The sequence below is a fragment of the Dreissena polymorpha genome, chromosome 4 (genome assembly GCF_020536995.1).
Source record: "Dreissena polymorpha isolate Duluth1 chromosome 4, UMN_Dpol_1.0, whole genome shotgun sequence".
NCBI lineage: Eukaryota > Metazoa > Mollusca > Bivalvia > Myida > Dreissenidae > Dreissena > Dreissena polymorpha.
The window spans coordinates 43658357-43672891 of NC_068358.1; the positions used below are offsets into that span (position 1 = coordinate 43658357).

At 35.5% G+C, this 14535-nt stretch overlaps 1 protein-coding gene across 3 annotated transcripts; it reads left to right on the plus strand.

The window, feature by feature from the left end:
* The first annotated feature begins 607 nt into the window (after positions 1-607).
* LOC127879263 (uncharacterized) lies at positions 608-13393 on the plus strand. Of its 3 annotated transcripts, none has more exons than XM_052426027.1 (3): positions 608-940; positions 8611-8733; positions 10520-13393. In XM_052426027.1, exons 1-3 carry the CDS (start codon positions 912-914, stop codon positions 11142-11144), a joined length of 777 nt encoding a protein of 258 aa, XP_052281987.1. In that variant the 5' UTR covers positions 608-911; the 3' UTR covers positions 11145-13393. The 3 variants fall into 3 exon arrangements, with proteins under 3 accessions (XP_052281987.1, XP_052281990.1, XP_052281989.1); XM_052426030.1 differs by lacking the exon at positions 608-940 and adding an exon at positions 1916-2149; XM_052426029.1 differs by lacking the exon at positions 608-940 and adding an exon at positions 7088-7296.
* The last annotated feature ends 1142 nt before the right edge of the window (positions 13394-14535 follow it).

Consider the following 14535-nt stretch of genomic DNA (forward strand, 5'->3'; position numbering starts at 1 on the left):
CTGGTCCTGCCTGTACACATACACACCAAATCCATGCAAATATAATTATTGAACAAGCAGAAGTGCACCTGCATGCAGGGAAGCGGACAACGAGCGAGGCATGGTATTGTTATGCGCATGGGGGGTTAGAGGGATAGGGTTTGGGTTAGGGTTAGCCTTAACCCTTACACTAACCATAACCCAGGGTTATCTCCCCTATACCATGCCTTGCTCGTTGTAATTGTCCTCTTCCCCTGCATTGCATGAGTATATATGATGAAACTTCAGCAAAAATTGCTCATTCCTTATTCAACCATAACGATTTTCAGAGTTAACCTCAACATGCTTCTTCGTTAATTAAATCTTTCAGAGAAAATATTTCCGTGATAAATTCTATGTGAACATGAACACATCGACCTACGACATGAATAGATACTTCCTTTAAACAATCTCATCCCGTCAACAGTTTCCTTAATATCTCAAAATATTTACTTTCCTTGTACCTAAAGACATTTTAAAGAGCTATTGGAAATACGCCGACTACCGTAAATTGTATTGAAATATTACACCGTCAATAGTTTTCAATAAATTTCACCCACCTAGCGCGGTTTACTGCATTCAACCAAGTCAATCTACAATTTGATGATATTGTTCGACACAAGGCGGGGTAGTTCGATATTCGCCGGTCGATCCGAGACACTAAAGATTAGCACATACGCCCGTGGACATTATAATGGACCTCGCAGACGATTGAAAAGTACTCACGTGCAGTTATATGATCGATTGTGTATGGGGACTAGGGGGTTGTTTAAGTGGTTTCGCATGGAATTTAATGAAGATCCGGTCGGTTGCTAGGAAACTCAATACTGTCCTGGAATTACTTGTGGGATCGCGAAATTTGGGTGCAAGTTGTGACATCTCAAGATATCACCATGGAGATGCCGAGGCTAGATCTGACCAAGTACGTAGTTTGTAGAATTGCGTTTAGCTTAGCCTATAGTGTGTCCACGGCATTTTTTTATATCATGTTAATATTTCTTGTTGTTTTATATTGAAAAATAAAATTCTTAAAAACTGCGATATTAGACCATTCATTTAATGAAAAATTTACAGCATGCGATTTACTTTTATTGTTGTAAGAAAGTCCACTGTCAAGCGCACAGAAGTTTGTAACATTAAGGCTACATAATTATGCTTATAATAAACATTTATGACATTGTGTTTCAATCGACCTGTAAATATAATACTAAATATCTTCACTTTTCTGAAATTTGACTAAAATTCTAATCATTTAACTGTGTCTTGTTTGAAATTTACCATATTATGTGAATTAACATTTTATTCGCAAAAAAACACTAATCTGACCGTTTAAGATACGTATTGACCGGTTTAATAACTGGTTGGCTTCCCTATAAATCCACGTTTAAGAATTTATTTAAATTATTCTAGTATGAACATAGCTTACTTTCTAAAATGACCATGCAATATTGACCCTTTTGACCACTTGAATGTTTTCTACACTAACGGTTTTAAGTTGTTACGGCTCACTATGGTTATGTTGTATGTACAGAATGAGTCAAAACTAAATTCAACAATAAGGTTTCATAAACATGTTGCTTTTTTTAAATCTAGGATACGGAACGAGAATTAAATAACGCATAATTTACTTTTTTAGTTTGAACTTTAAATGGAAAAGAATCCGTTCATAGTTAGGATAACAAACTCCTAATTATTAACCGGCTAATAATACATACATGTATTCATGTAAAATGGAGATCAGTTACTTGACTTGTGGTGTTAACAGCGATCTATTAGTAAAACGTTTGATCAAATATTGAGATCATGTTATCATTTCTACTATTCAAATCGATCGATCGCTTAAATTGAACATAATTAGATAATCGTGGCCTCGGCGAATGACAGTGGGAGACATGTATTCAATATCTTGTGACGGATCTGTCAAAAATAAAGTTCGAGAGGATTCAGCATTATAAATATACATTTATAAATATGTTCATATGAAATTGTAAAACTAAGTTTCTATAGCAACTATATGACTTTCTGTAACTATGGAGGTGGTTGATACAAAACTCACATATTGTGAACTAAATAATCATACACGAACTGAGGATGCAGGATCAACCCCGTTCAGGCTTTTACACGCGGACTGGTAAGAATCTAAACGCACCTTAATGAACGTTATTTTGGCAAATATCTCAAGTTATTGAAATACCTTTGCACAAATCATAAGGTCATAAAAGACTGTTTTTCTTGCAGTTTGTGACGATATCTTAAGATAAACGAATAAATCATTGAATACGTCTGAAATGGGTTCCAACATTTTACGTTGCGTGCTGCATTACTTTATACATGAGATCGAATTTTTGGTCAAGAACACAGGCTTATTAAAAAAAAGTAATTCTGATGTATTTCACATCGCCATAGCAGCGTAAAAACTGTATTTATGCACTAGTTGAAATTCTTAAAAAAACAATGTTTTAAAAAGTTATTTTAAATAAAGCACCATTGACCGCTGTGTTTATATCCATACATGTTTAATTGGGAACCCCAAAATGTCACGTGATCCTGCACCCTGGAACTGGACTACCATTTTAGAATTGTCCGGTTTTTAAACCTTGAATAATTATGTAGAATCAGTAAAACTATAATGGATTAGTTATTAACTATGGCGTACCATTTGGGTCGAAAGTCAACAAGACCTACTAGGTAAAAAGAGAAATGTACGTCGACGTACAATATGTACGTCGACGTACAAAAATTGTACTTCGACGTACAAATATGAAATACACTTCGACGCATATATTTGTACGTCGAAGTACAATTTGTACTTCGACGTACATTTTTGTACGTCGACGTACAAATTTACTGAACAGCCATTCAAAACACTTGTCTCTTGAGCCGCTTTTCCTTCAGATTTATTCATAATAAATGTTTAAAATCTCTTTTTAATTGATGATAAAGTGAATAAAAATATCAAAATTGAAAAAAATATAATAAAAATAAGTATCTACTTGACGGTATTTATTCTCAAATCTGTTTAAGTAATAAATATTATACACTTATTAGACAGCCGGCCGATGTCTGATCTATATGTCATAACTTGACGCTCAAAGGGATAGGGATCACCAGAGCAGGTTGCTAATACACAGTGTAGACTTCCGCTGTTTTATTGTGGTAACACGATTGTTTAGAAAGCATAGGCCAAATAATATGGAATCAAATTTTGAAATAAAAATCGTATAAAGAGTCTGAAAATCGCGCAGTGAATGTTTAACATGCGGTTCAAAGCAACAGATGTAAGGGGTCTTCTGATTAGCTTACACTCTTGGGTCGGTAAAACTTGTACGTCGACGTACACTTTTGTACGTCGAAGTACAAAATAATGTACGTCGACGTACATATTGTACGTCGACGTACATTTCTCTTTTTACATAGTAAGTCTTGTTGACTTTTGACCCAAATGGTACGTCAAAATAAACTACATTTATCTCAAATTCTGTTCAAACAATTATCGACTTCTTGCAAAACATGTTAAGCTTCGTACATCTACCGGTATTGTTTTTTTTAAACATGATTTACGCCTTATACATGTTAATGTTAAACTGACCTTTTACAAAATATCATGAACAATATAGCGTCTTAGAAACAAAGTCGGTTTCCGACCTTACAGAACATAATGAACAGTATCAAACCAGACATGAACATCGTTGTACCTAACAACAACCGAGAGCTGTCAGTATCTGTCCCATAGCATCATCAATCTTACCCGCCCTTACAAAACATCATGAAACATAACTGCAATTACAAAACATCATGAAACGTAACTGCCCTTACAAAACATCATGAAACATAACTGCTCTTACAAAACATCACGAAACATAACTGCCCTTACAAAACATCATGAAACATAACTGCCATTACAAAATTTTATAAATCATAACTGGCCTTACAAAACATCATGAAACATAACTGCCATAACACAATATCATAAATTATACATGGCCTTACAAAACATCATGAAACATAACTTCCATTACAAAATATCATAAATCATACCTTGCCTTACAAAACATCATGAAACATAACTGCCATTACAAAACATCATAAATCATACATGGCCTTACAAAACATCACGGAACATTACTGCGCTTACAAAACATCATGAAACATAACTGCCCTTACAAAACATCATGAAACATAACTGCCCTGACAAAACATCATGAAACATAACTTACCTTACAAAACATCATGAAATATAACTGCCCTTACAAAACATTATGAAACATAACTGCCCTTACAAAACATCATGAAACATAACTTATCTTACAAAACATCATGAAACATAACTGCCCATACAAAACATCAGGAAACATAACTGCCCTTACAATACATCATAAATCAAACCTGGTCTAACAAAACATCAGGAAACATAACTGCCCTTACAAAACATCATGAAACATAACTGCCCTTACAAAACATCATAAATCATATCTGCCCTTACAAAACATCATTAGTGATGCATGTTCCTTTAAAGCATCATGAATGCTACATGCCCCATAAAAACATCGTTTACAATACAAGTCCCTCACAGAAACTTCATGATCCATTTATGCCATATGCACACCATTTTGATCAATACCCGTCCCTAACAAAAGATCACGAAACATACAAGTCCCTTTCAAAACATCATTGGCAATACCTGCTCCTTATAAAACATTTAGAGCAATACATGTTCCTTAGTAGTTACAAAACATGAGCCAATGCAGTCCCTTTAAAAACATAAAGATTTATACCTGTCCCTTATAAAATATGAACCATTCAAGTGCCTTATAAAACGTCGTGAACCATTCAAGTCCCTTATAAAACACCATGAACCATACATATCCGTTATAAAACACCATGAACCATACCTGTCCATTATAAAACATCATGAACCTTACATGTCCCTTATAGAACATCCTGAACCATTCACGTCCCATATAAAACACCATGAACCATACATGTCCCTTATAAACATCATGGACCATACATGTCCCTTACATCTGGATATATATGGAATGATTTTCTTGTGATGGCAGAGATTGTATGTAAGAGCATGGAAGGACAACTCTGCGTGGAGGTTGATAAGTTACAAAACCTCATATGTTGTCTGTAAGATTGGCTGATGTATTTTAGATGATAAAGGGTGAAATACCAGTTATGCGACCAAAAAGCATTTCAATAAATGTTGTTGAATGGCTGTTAAAAAGTCCACAGTGAAATTTTGAATATATTGAACATTTGATCTGACAATGCATAAATATTAGTGATTTTGTCATTGACAGGGTCGTCAGTTGATTTAACAAGCACTTAAAATTACAGCGGCTGTTTTACATACGTCTTTTCAGCAGAAACACTGATATGATGAGCTTACATTCATTTACATACAAAGTTATGTTTCAATTGACTGCATTAGATATAATGCAATATGCGAATTACTGAAATGGTTAATTTGAATGCTTCCAGCGGTATTGCTTTTCTTATATGCATCTGGTTTTCTTTGGAAGACACAGACTCGTTCTCATCTTTTGATATCGCTTGGTTGATGTTTGGTGTGCTGGTTATGTAAGTGTTATCGCTTGGTTGTATTTTGTGTCGGCAGTTGTTCCACACGTACATGTTGGTAACAAAGTTTTATCTGGCTTTCCTTTTTGGAGTGAATATTAGTGAGCTTTTAAGTTTATAAACGAACTGCACTCCTGTCATATCTTGACATCTTTGGCACTGCACCGGGTCATATAATTTTTTCATCAACATGTTGAATGTAAAGTCGAATTTCTCCACCAATACGAATTTTTTTAAGAAACCCTGGCGGATATGTCATTCGGGGGACATTGGTTGATATCATTTTCGGTGCAAACACTTTTTCACTGTCATACCTTTAAAGAAATTTGTAAATAAAGTGCTAAATAGGGGACAAATCCCTGCATCGTCGACTTCAAATAGCCATATTTCAATAAATACTGAATAACAATAACCAGGATTTTTCTAACATACATGATAATACCTCCTTTGCATATACCAAAAGATATTTTAATTTAAAAAAAGCCTTTAAACAATTATGGCACTGGATTTACTTACCCTACTGAAATTCAGCCAAATTTATCGGAAACTTTTCCAAGCAGGTCGTACTTTTCACATCAGATCGGGTTTCCGGGGTTGATGAAGGGAAATTTTACTATATGGAGGTCTGCTTGCGTTGTTCCACAAAACGCGTGGCAAATGTAGGTGTTGTTCCTTAATGTAACAATACGATATATAATCATTATCCGAAATGCATATTGGAATTCTAGACAAAACCCATGTTTATGTCTTTGAAAATCGTCTGAATTGTGTACACAACAGAATAACGGACCAAGCAAATGCAGCAAATGCAGAATAGCATAAGTGTGAGGTCTTAAAACTGAAAAGATAAATAGATAGCATGAAACCAGTGTTCAAAAGGTAATCGAACTTCCCAGTTTAAAGAGAGAAAGTTGAAATGGCTATATCGATCCGATATACAAATATTGCACATGTTAAATGATAAGGCCTTTATTAATATTTCTTATTACATAATATTGAACGCTTACGACCAGCGACGAAGATCAATACTATTTATGGTTTTAAACATTAAAAAGAACGTCGTAAATTTGCATTATGATAAGTTGTAATTTTAGATTATTACATTACAAATGCAGTGTGGTAAGTTAAGCTTGTGGTGGGCTTTCCCTCCTCACCCAGCCATTGGCCCAGTGAATTAATCTGTGAATAAAATACTAAATTAATCAATCAGTCGATTGATCTCTCAATTATAGTTCGTTACTGTTAAAACACATTTCAAATTAATTGTGTTTTTATTTTGATTAGATACTTTTATTAATGTGAAACAACATGAAGACCTACATGTTAAAACGCATTCAATTAAACCGGTCTCTAAAAATAGTTTTAAGAAGTGATTATGTGGAGAACTCAATGCTAATCTCTCTCGGTTAGGGTTGCATTGGATTAATCTTTCGACCCGTCGAAATGCTGCATTAATCTTACTAGTCAGCTAAACTGGGCTTCTATTTGCGATAATCTCCTCCATACACATATCCGATACAAAATGAACAGTGAAAGAAGATTAAAAATCCGTGAATGTTAGCTTAAAGCGCTGCCGTTTGGTAGAATGACGAATTCAACGATTTGCGCTGTTCATTCGTGTAGGTCCAATAGTTGCTCTGGAATTGCTATCAGTTAGTGAACGCGTCGGATAGACATGGAAATGACCCCGAGGTTTGTTGATCTTTGGATTTATAGAGTAAAAGTGTTAATATATACATAACAATTCTTTTACAAGGTCGTCTTGGTGCTGCCGTGTTTGTTGTTACTTGTATGAATGTGATATATTATAATTTCGCACTGTGTAAATGACAATTACCATCGCGTTCCCACGGACAATTGTTCGTTTATTCGCTAATTTCAACACAGGCGGCAGTTGTTCCTACTTTGTTTTGATACCCCGGACATTCGCTTCGACGAAATTTTGACAACCGGACAATGGTTCCTTCGTTATTGTGACAGCCCGGAAATTGTTTTTTATATTGTATTTATCCCCGGACATTTGCTCCTACAATAAGTTGCACAACTTAACAACACCATAGTCGATCAAAGGTTATCACATATAGTTAGCCGATAATTCAATCCACATAACTCGTTAACAAAAAGCCAATTCAAAATGAGCAGATAAATGTGAACTAAAATAAAATGACTAATTTACAAACTGACGGACAGTTAATCGATCCTTTAATTTTAACTTAGCAAACTGTGAACAAATTATGTATGTGCAGTAATGGACCACTTCTTTAAATTCACTTCCAACATGGAACTTCTAATGGACAAATGCGGACAGTCTGGGCCATGCTTCGATGGTCGCTCGTACACTTTGAACACGCGTCTTATTCTACAGTACGATGGTTATTCTATAGGAGTCGCTCCGAGTCTTGCAAGGATAAACATTACATTTAGCTGAAAAGAGACTATCTACAGTCTTATACTCGGATTGAGTATAGCCAGATTGAAATACAAATTTTACGCCTTTAACTTGATGTTAAATTCAAAATCTACAATAGCTCGAACACCTACGATAGCTCGAACACCTACGATAGCTCGAACACCTACGATAGCTCGATAAATCTCATAATCTAAGGAAAATAACGTAATCCATCGAAAGGATATGAACACCTTTATTTCGAGCCTTCATTAACGTGTCGATTCCTAAACATATACAATATTGACATTGGGTGTCTGGTACCAATACACCGTACTGTGGAGTCAGTGGCCACATGCACGGTATATCGAGGGCGTGAAGTTATTGTAAATGCATGCACATTGGGGGTCTTTGGACCATGAACATAGACTACAGTTGTTGATTATGTCCTTAAACATCGTTCAAAACGAGGTTAATGTACAGGTGGTATTCAGGGAGTATACAAACACACTTGTAAAGCACATATCTTAACACTTCTATTCTGTATATTCAAGGTTTGGAAATGGTTGGTGAATATAGATCAGGGTTTCTCTCAAATCTTATCACACGTGTGTTTGCAGATCGACGATCACGGGGAAGATGCTGGATCGCGGACGCCAGAGTGTGAGCAGCAACCGCGGCCGGATGTCCGTCGCCTCCTCGTACTCGGTCGGCTCCATGGACCTCACATACAGGGACTACTTGTAAGTAATAATGTGACACGATGTGTTCACAATTTTGACAAAGTTTTACATTATGCACATCCTCTATGTATATGGTGGTATTAGGATGGATCCTGTTGTTGTTTTTTTAGTTTTAACGTAGCACCGTTTCTAGTAAGCCAACAATAGAAAAAGGGACTGAATCGTATTTATTCCGCACCGAATAATAATACAAGATTGATGGATAGCTTTCATAATATGTCATTACACTCAAATAAGACAACAGCCAAACAACACGGCGTATATTTATTATGAGTTAACGTTAACCATCCTGTCTCAACTTTAATACCCGTAACCATTTAGCACCGTGGTCATAGCTTTGTTACCAATAACCATTTACTACGTGGTCACAGCTTTGTTACCAGTTAACGTCAACCATCCTGGTCACAACGTTGGTACCAATAAATGTTAACAGCTGAGGGCGCAGGTTTGTTACCAATACATTCATGTTTTAGATCTACAATTTTTGGTGCATTTAAATCGATACCGGTCAATCCGTTCTAAACAATTTTCGCTTTTATGCCATGTCATTAACACTTGAGGTATAATATATTGTGGTGTTTTAATGCTGAAATATAGATAAGACACCTGTAAAGACTTAATGTAGATCATTTCCTTAGAGGAGGATATTATAGTGCATGCTCGTTCAGACGGTGCAATCCAAAATTATGGTTATAAACGTGCGTGTAAACGTTTTGAACTTCGATTGGACCGTCCGAACGTGTGACTGCGATTGTAGTATAATACCCGTTCATAAGTAAACTATTGAACCTCACCTATTTTTGACGCTTTTATCTAGACGACCGGATTGGGTCCGACATATACGAAATAGGCAGAAGAGTATATGGACCGAGTCTGCTTAGTATGGACCGCGCGCGCAAAATATTGACGTATGCCGTCACCACACTAAGTTTCTATGTGCGATAGCGCTATATTTTCTTTCTGTTGACACTGACGATTGTTTAGTATTGCCCAAATTATTTGTTATCAATTATTATTGAAATATTTTTAAAACCATGTTTTATTTCAAATGCGAATACGTTCTGTCCCATAGACTTCCAAAGATATACATTGTTTTGCAACGTATAACAGTGCTGTTTAAATCGTAGATAACTTATTGGTTGATTATTGGTTGATTAACCAAATCATGATGTTTGCCAAATTGGTACAATGTAGTAAATGGAACAAAAAACACCACTTCTGGCCTTTGACATACAAGGACCAGCTAGGCAGGTTTTGGTCCATATACAGTTTTGGGACTGCCTGCCCTGTCACTATGTTGTCATTGGACCTTCAGCTGACTTGTATATACAAATGTATCTCTTAATTACGATATCCACGGGAAATGACACTACAGGACATATCCATAGGCGCTCGTTGTCAATGACAATGTTTTATTTATTTATTTATTTTTATTTTTTTTATATTTTGTTTTTAGTTACCAGTTGTTTATTATAATGCATACACATACTAAATCAATAAAAACCTTCCGACAAAACGTCTTCTTAAAAAAGATAGTTCGACTATGTACATAGATATTTATGTACATAGTCGAACTATCTTTTTTTAAGAAAATAAAACAATAAAAAATAAATGTATAAATAAAACATTGTTATTGACATCGAGCGCCTATGGACATATCTCCGGAAATCACAGGAGTTCTATTTAAATAGGAGGGTTTCATTACATCAGAGGTTTAACCTTATATATATTTTATGTATTATTAACACTGCCGTTTTGTAATTCTGTTGTTCAATAACGTTTCCAGTGGCCCTCCAAATTACACGCCGTTTGACGAAAGCATGGTCGAGTTAGATTTCATCAAAGTTCGGACAAAAATGCACGTCAAACGAATGAATTCGTTAAAACACCAGTACGTGGATTGGTTCTCACGAAAATGCCAGACTTTCCTGGATGGAATAAAACTCACTCAAATATTATCTCAGAAACTTGTACCAGAAGTTATTTTGACAATGCAAGACTTCAAGAAAGTCCACGCGATGTCACGTCGATTTCCTAGAAACGGGACTCCTCGAGATTCCAATCCCGCGAAATTGGATGATTTTTTCATGTTCTGGATGGCGATGACCGATCTCAAAGAAGAAACGGACTCGCTCTACGAGGCTTTGTGCAAATACTGTGATAGCATTACTCGACTTAGACATCCTTTTATTAAAGAGGAGGTAGACCTTTATAAACAGAAGCTTGATGAAGCGTATTCGGAGGAGTACGATTTTTCGGATGTTAAAAATGAGCGCGACAATTTGTTCACGTATAAAGTGGCTTCTTTTGACCATAGATTCCATGGATTATTGAATTACATACCTTATCTCATGACTATGTCTGTGCGAATGTTAGCTTTGTTCGGTAAAATTCACTTAGAAAAGGAATAATAGCTTCTTTGACATGTTTTTTGGTGGCTAATATTTCGCCGCAGGAACATTGATTTACCGTCAATACACCCCTTAATACGGTATAATTTTGGTCGATTAATAAGTTAAGATTTATGCTTTATCATTCACCAAGGCCACAGTATTTTAGCACGATGTTGATACTAAGGATCAGGGACATAGATTTAATGAGTTGATAGATAGCCAAGTAAGTAAAAGATTGTTTGTTGAACCTGAGAACTTTTAAGTGGATAAAAGTGAATTAATTCATTAGGAAGAGGCCTTAACCGTAAAAGATATTTTTCACTAACCCAACCAACCCATATTTGCTGTGCCCAAACTTAACTTTTTGTATTCTAAGTTGAATTTCGATCATTTTTGCTAGATCTGCATTTTATTTTGCGAAATTTCACATCAAAGGGATGTGTTCACAGATTTACATCAAAGGGATGTGTTCACAGATTTGGTCATGTTTTGAACACATGTGGAAGTAACGTACCCTGGATAATATTTTTTTTATGGAGCCCACTGTATTCAAATAAATATATAAATTCATGTTTAATGAGAAACAAATTGACAAAGAGCCATGAAAAAATTCCCCACCTTCTGATATTGAAATCATGATTTTTTTTCATGGCTCTTTGTCAATTTGTTTCCCATTAAACATGATTTTATATATTTATTTGAATATATTGGGCTCCTAAAAAATACTATCCTGGGTACGTTACTTCCACCTGTGAGGCTGTGGTTTTGAAGTTTGTTTTAAATTGATAAATGTAAACATCGGAACTTAAGAGCTCCAGTATAAAACAAAAATAAAATTAAACAAAGAAAAAAAGTAGTCCAAATCTGGTCTCGAACCACTGACCCTTGGAGCTAACGTCTAGCGCTGAAACCACTCGGCCATTCGTGCCGGTTTGGTACATTATGTATTTTATACGTTACATAAGCAATCCTCGTAATGTCACATAATATAACGATAACAGCAAACTTTCCTTACTATTCAATCGTTTCGCGTTTGTAACGCTTTATAATTTTCAGGTTTATAAATCATAAAAAGATATATATATAATGGATATTATAGATCATATTAAATGTTTAGTATTACTGTTTCCTTTCAATAAAACAACAACACTTAACTACAACGAAATTTTGCAAATCTGAAACATTTTATTCAATTTTGTCAATTTATCAAAACGTGAACACGTCCCTTTACATATGAATATTTATTCATGCTGATAATAGCCATATTGTTCTGGCGTTTCCTGTCGTCCTTTTGTCGCTTTTGCGGGTGTACGTGATTACGAAAAAGACGTATGTATGCGTGGATTACGTTGGATGTTAATGTTTTATATCTACGGTAATTCAGTTTTAATTTTGTTTAAACATTAGACATAATTATTCGTTAGGATCTTCAATTCGCCAATCGGCCCACTGACGAAAAAGACGAAAAATATTATCTGACGAATAATAATGGTTGCACAGTATTTGGCATGTCCTGTCGCTCTTTTGTCGTTCTAGTGGGTATATTTGGCATGTCGGCGACCTTCTTTAAACCCACCAACACGCTTGAGCGCTATGACAGAAATCAGCAACTACAAGAAAGAATGTTGAATATGGCCATCACGTTTTCTTCTTAAAGTATGAAATTACTTGTCTAGTGTGTAAATGGTAAAGAACGAAAACGTTTAACCAACCTGCATATTTATTTGGAGTTTTTAGTGGATAAACCTTTTTTGTTTGACCAAGACAACTTACGTGGCCTAGATTTCTGATTGTAAGTATGCATAAATGTATCTATTAAGTAGTTACCGTAACAGTATCATTTAATTTTGTTAACAACAATTGCATGCTTGCATGTGTATAGATTCAATAGATGATTGAATAACATTCCGTGTCTAATGTCAGTGGGAATCTTGACGTTATTGGTGAAAACTGTTTCTATTGAGAAACATTAAGCAAATAACTATACTAGCCAGGACGGTCTTGTATGCCAAATAAAATATTGCCATTGGTATTTTACAGATAATTGCCGTATAAATATTGCTTCATTTTAATAGACAACGTTGACTACAACTAATACAAACTTCTATTATCGTACTTTGAATCATCGCAAATAAGCTATTATGTATTGCAAGGGCATGTTTAACGTTTTCTGTATATAGTCCGTAGAGCTATGATGCCTTACATGGTGCGGATGCCTGTAGTATTAACCGTTACAGTATCTGTTTTAATTAAAATACGAACTTGAATGAACAGTGTCGATTCGTCGTTTTAATAATGTCAATAAACTGGCTATAAAGCATTTTGGGTGAAAAGTATACAGGATGCAATTAGAAATAAGCATCCTTTATTATGACATTAAACAAAATCTTAATATTCGGGCGATATTTATTGCTGATGTAAACTTCATAATGTATAACACTAGTATACACCAAATACTAAAATAAGCAATCTTTTAGCAAACATTCAATGACCCAGAATCATGAAAATTTTGGCTGTGAATGTGTCCGTGTACGTAATAAATCGCTCAATTCGAAATTCGTCATGGGTACACATACGGACAACTGCCCTGCGTATTTTAAGTGGACTGATGTGTTATTTCATTACGAACACAGGGGGCGGATCATCGACACGGCTTAATGTTCATGCTATGTTTCTTTATGTCCTTTCTCTGTGGTCGGTTTTGGTCGAATTTCCATGTGCACGTGATACCCGGGTGCAGAAACACACTTGTCAAACTCTTATGTGCATAAAAGACAGTTTTTATTGCAGTTTGTGTCGATATCTTAAGGTATAAGAATAAATCATCGAATACATCTAAATTCGGTGACAAAATTTCACGTTGCGTGAAGCATAATCGTGAAGAATACATGGACTTTTTAAACAAGAACACAGGCTTATTAAATAAAGTAATTCTGATGTATTTCACATTGCCATAAGCAACATAAAAATCTGTCTTTTATGCACTAGTTGAAATTCTTAAGAAAAATTGTTTTAAAAAGTTTAATTGGGAACCCAACAAAGTAACCTGATCCTGCACCCTGGATACGTGTGTGTAACCTGATCCTGCACCCTGGATACGTGTTTGTAACCTGATCCTGCACCCTGGATACGTGTTTGTAACCTGATCCTGCACCCTGGATACGTGTTTGTAACCTGATCCTGCACCCTGGATACGTGTTTGTAACCTGATCCTGCACCCTGGATACGTGTTTGTAACCTGATCCTGCACCCTGGATACGTGTTTGTAACGTGATCCTGCACCCTGGATACGTGTTTGTAACGTGATCCTGCACTCTGGATACGTGTTTGTAACGTGATCCTGCACCCTGGATACGTGTTTGTAACGTGATCCTGCACTCTGGATACGTGTTTGTAACGTGATCCTGCA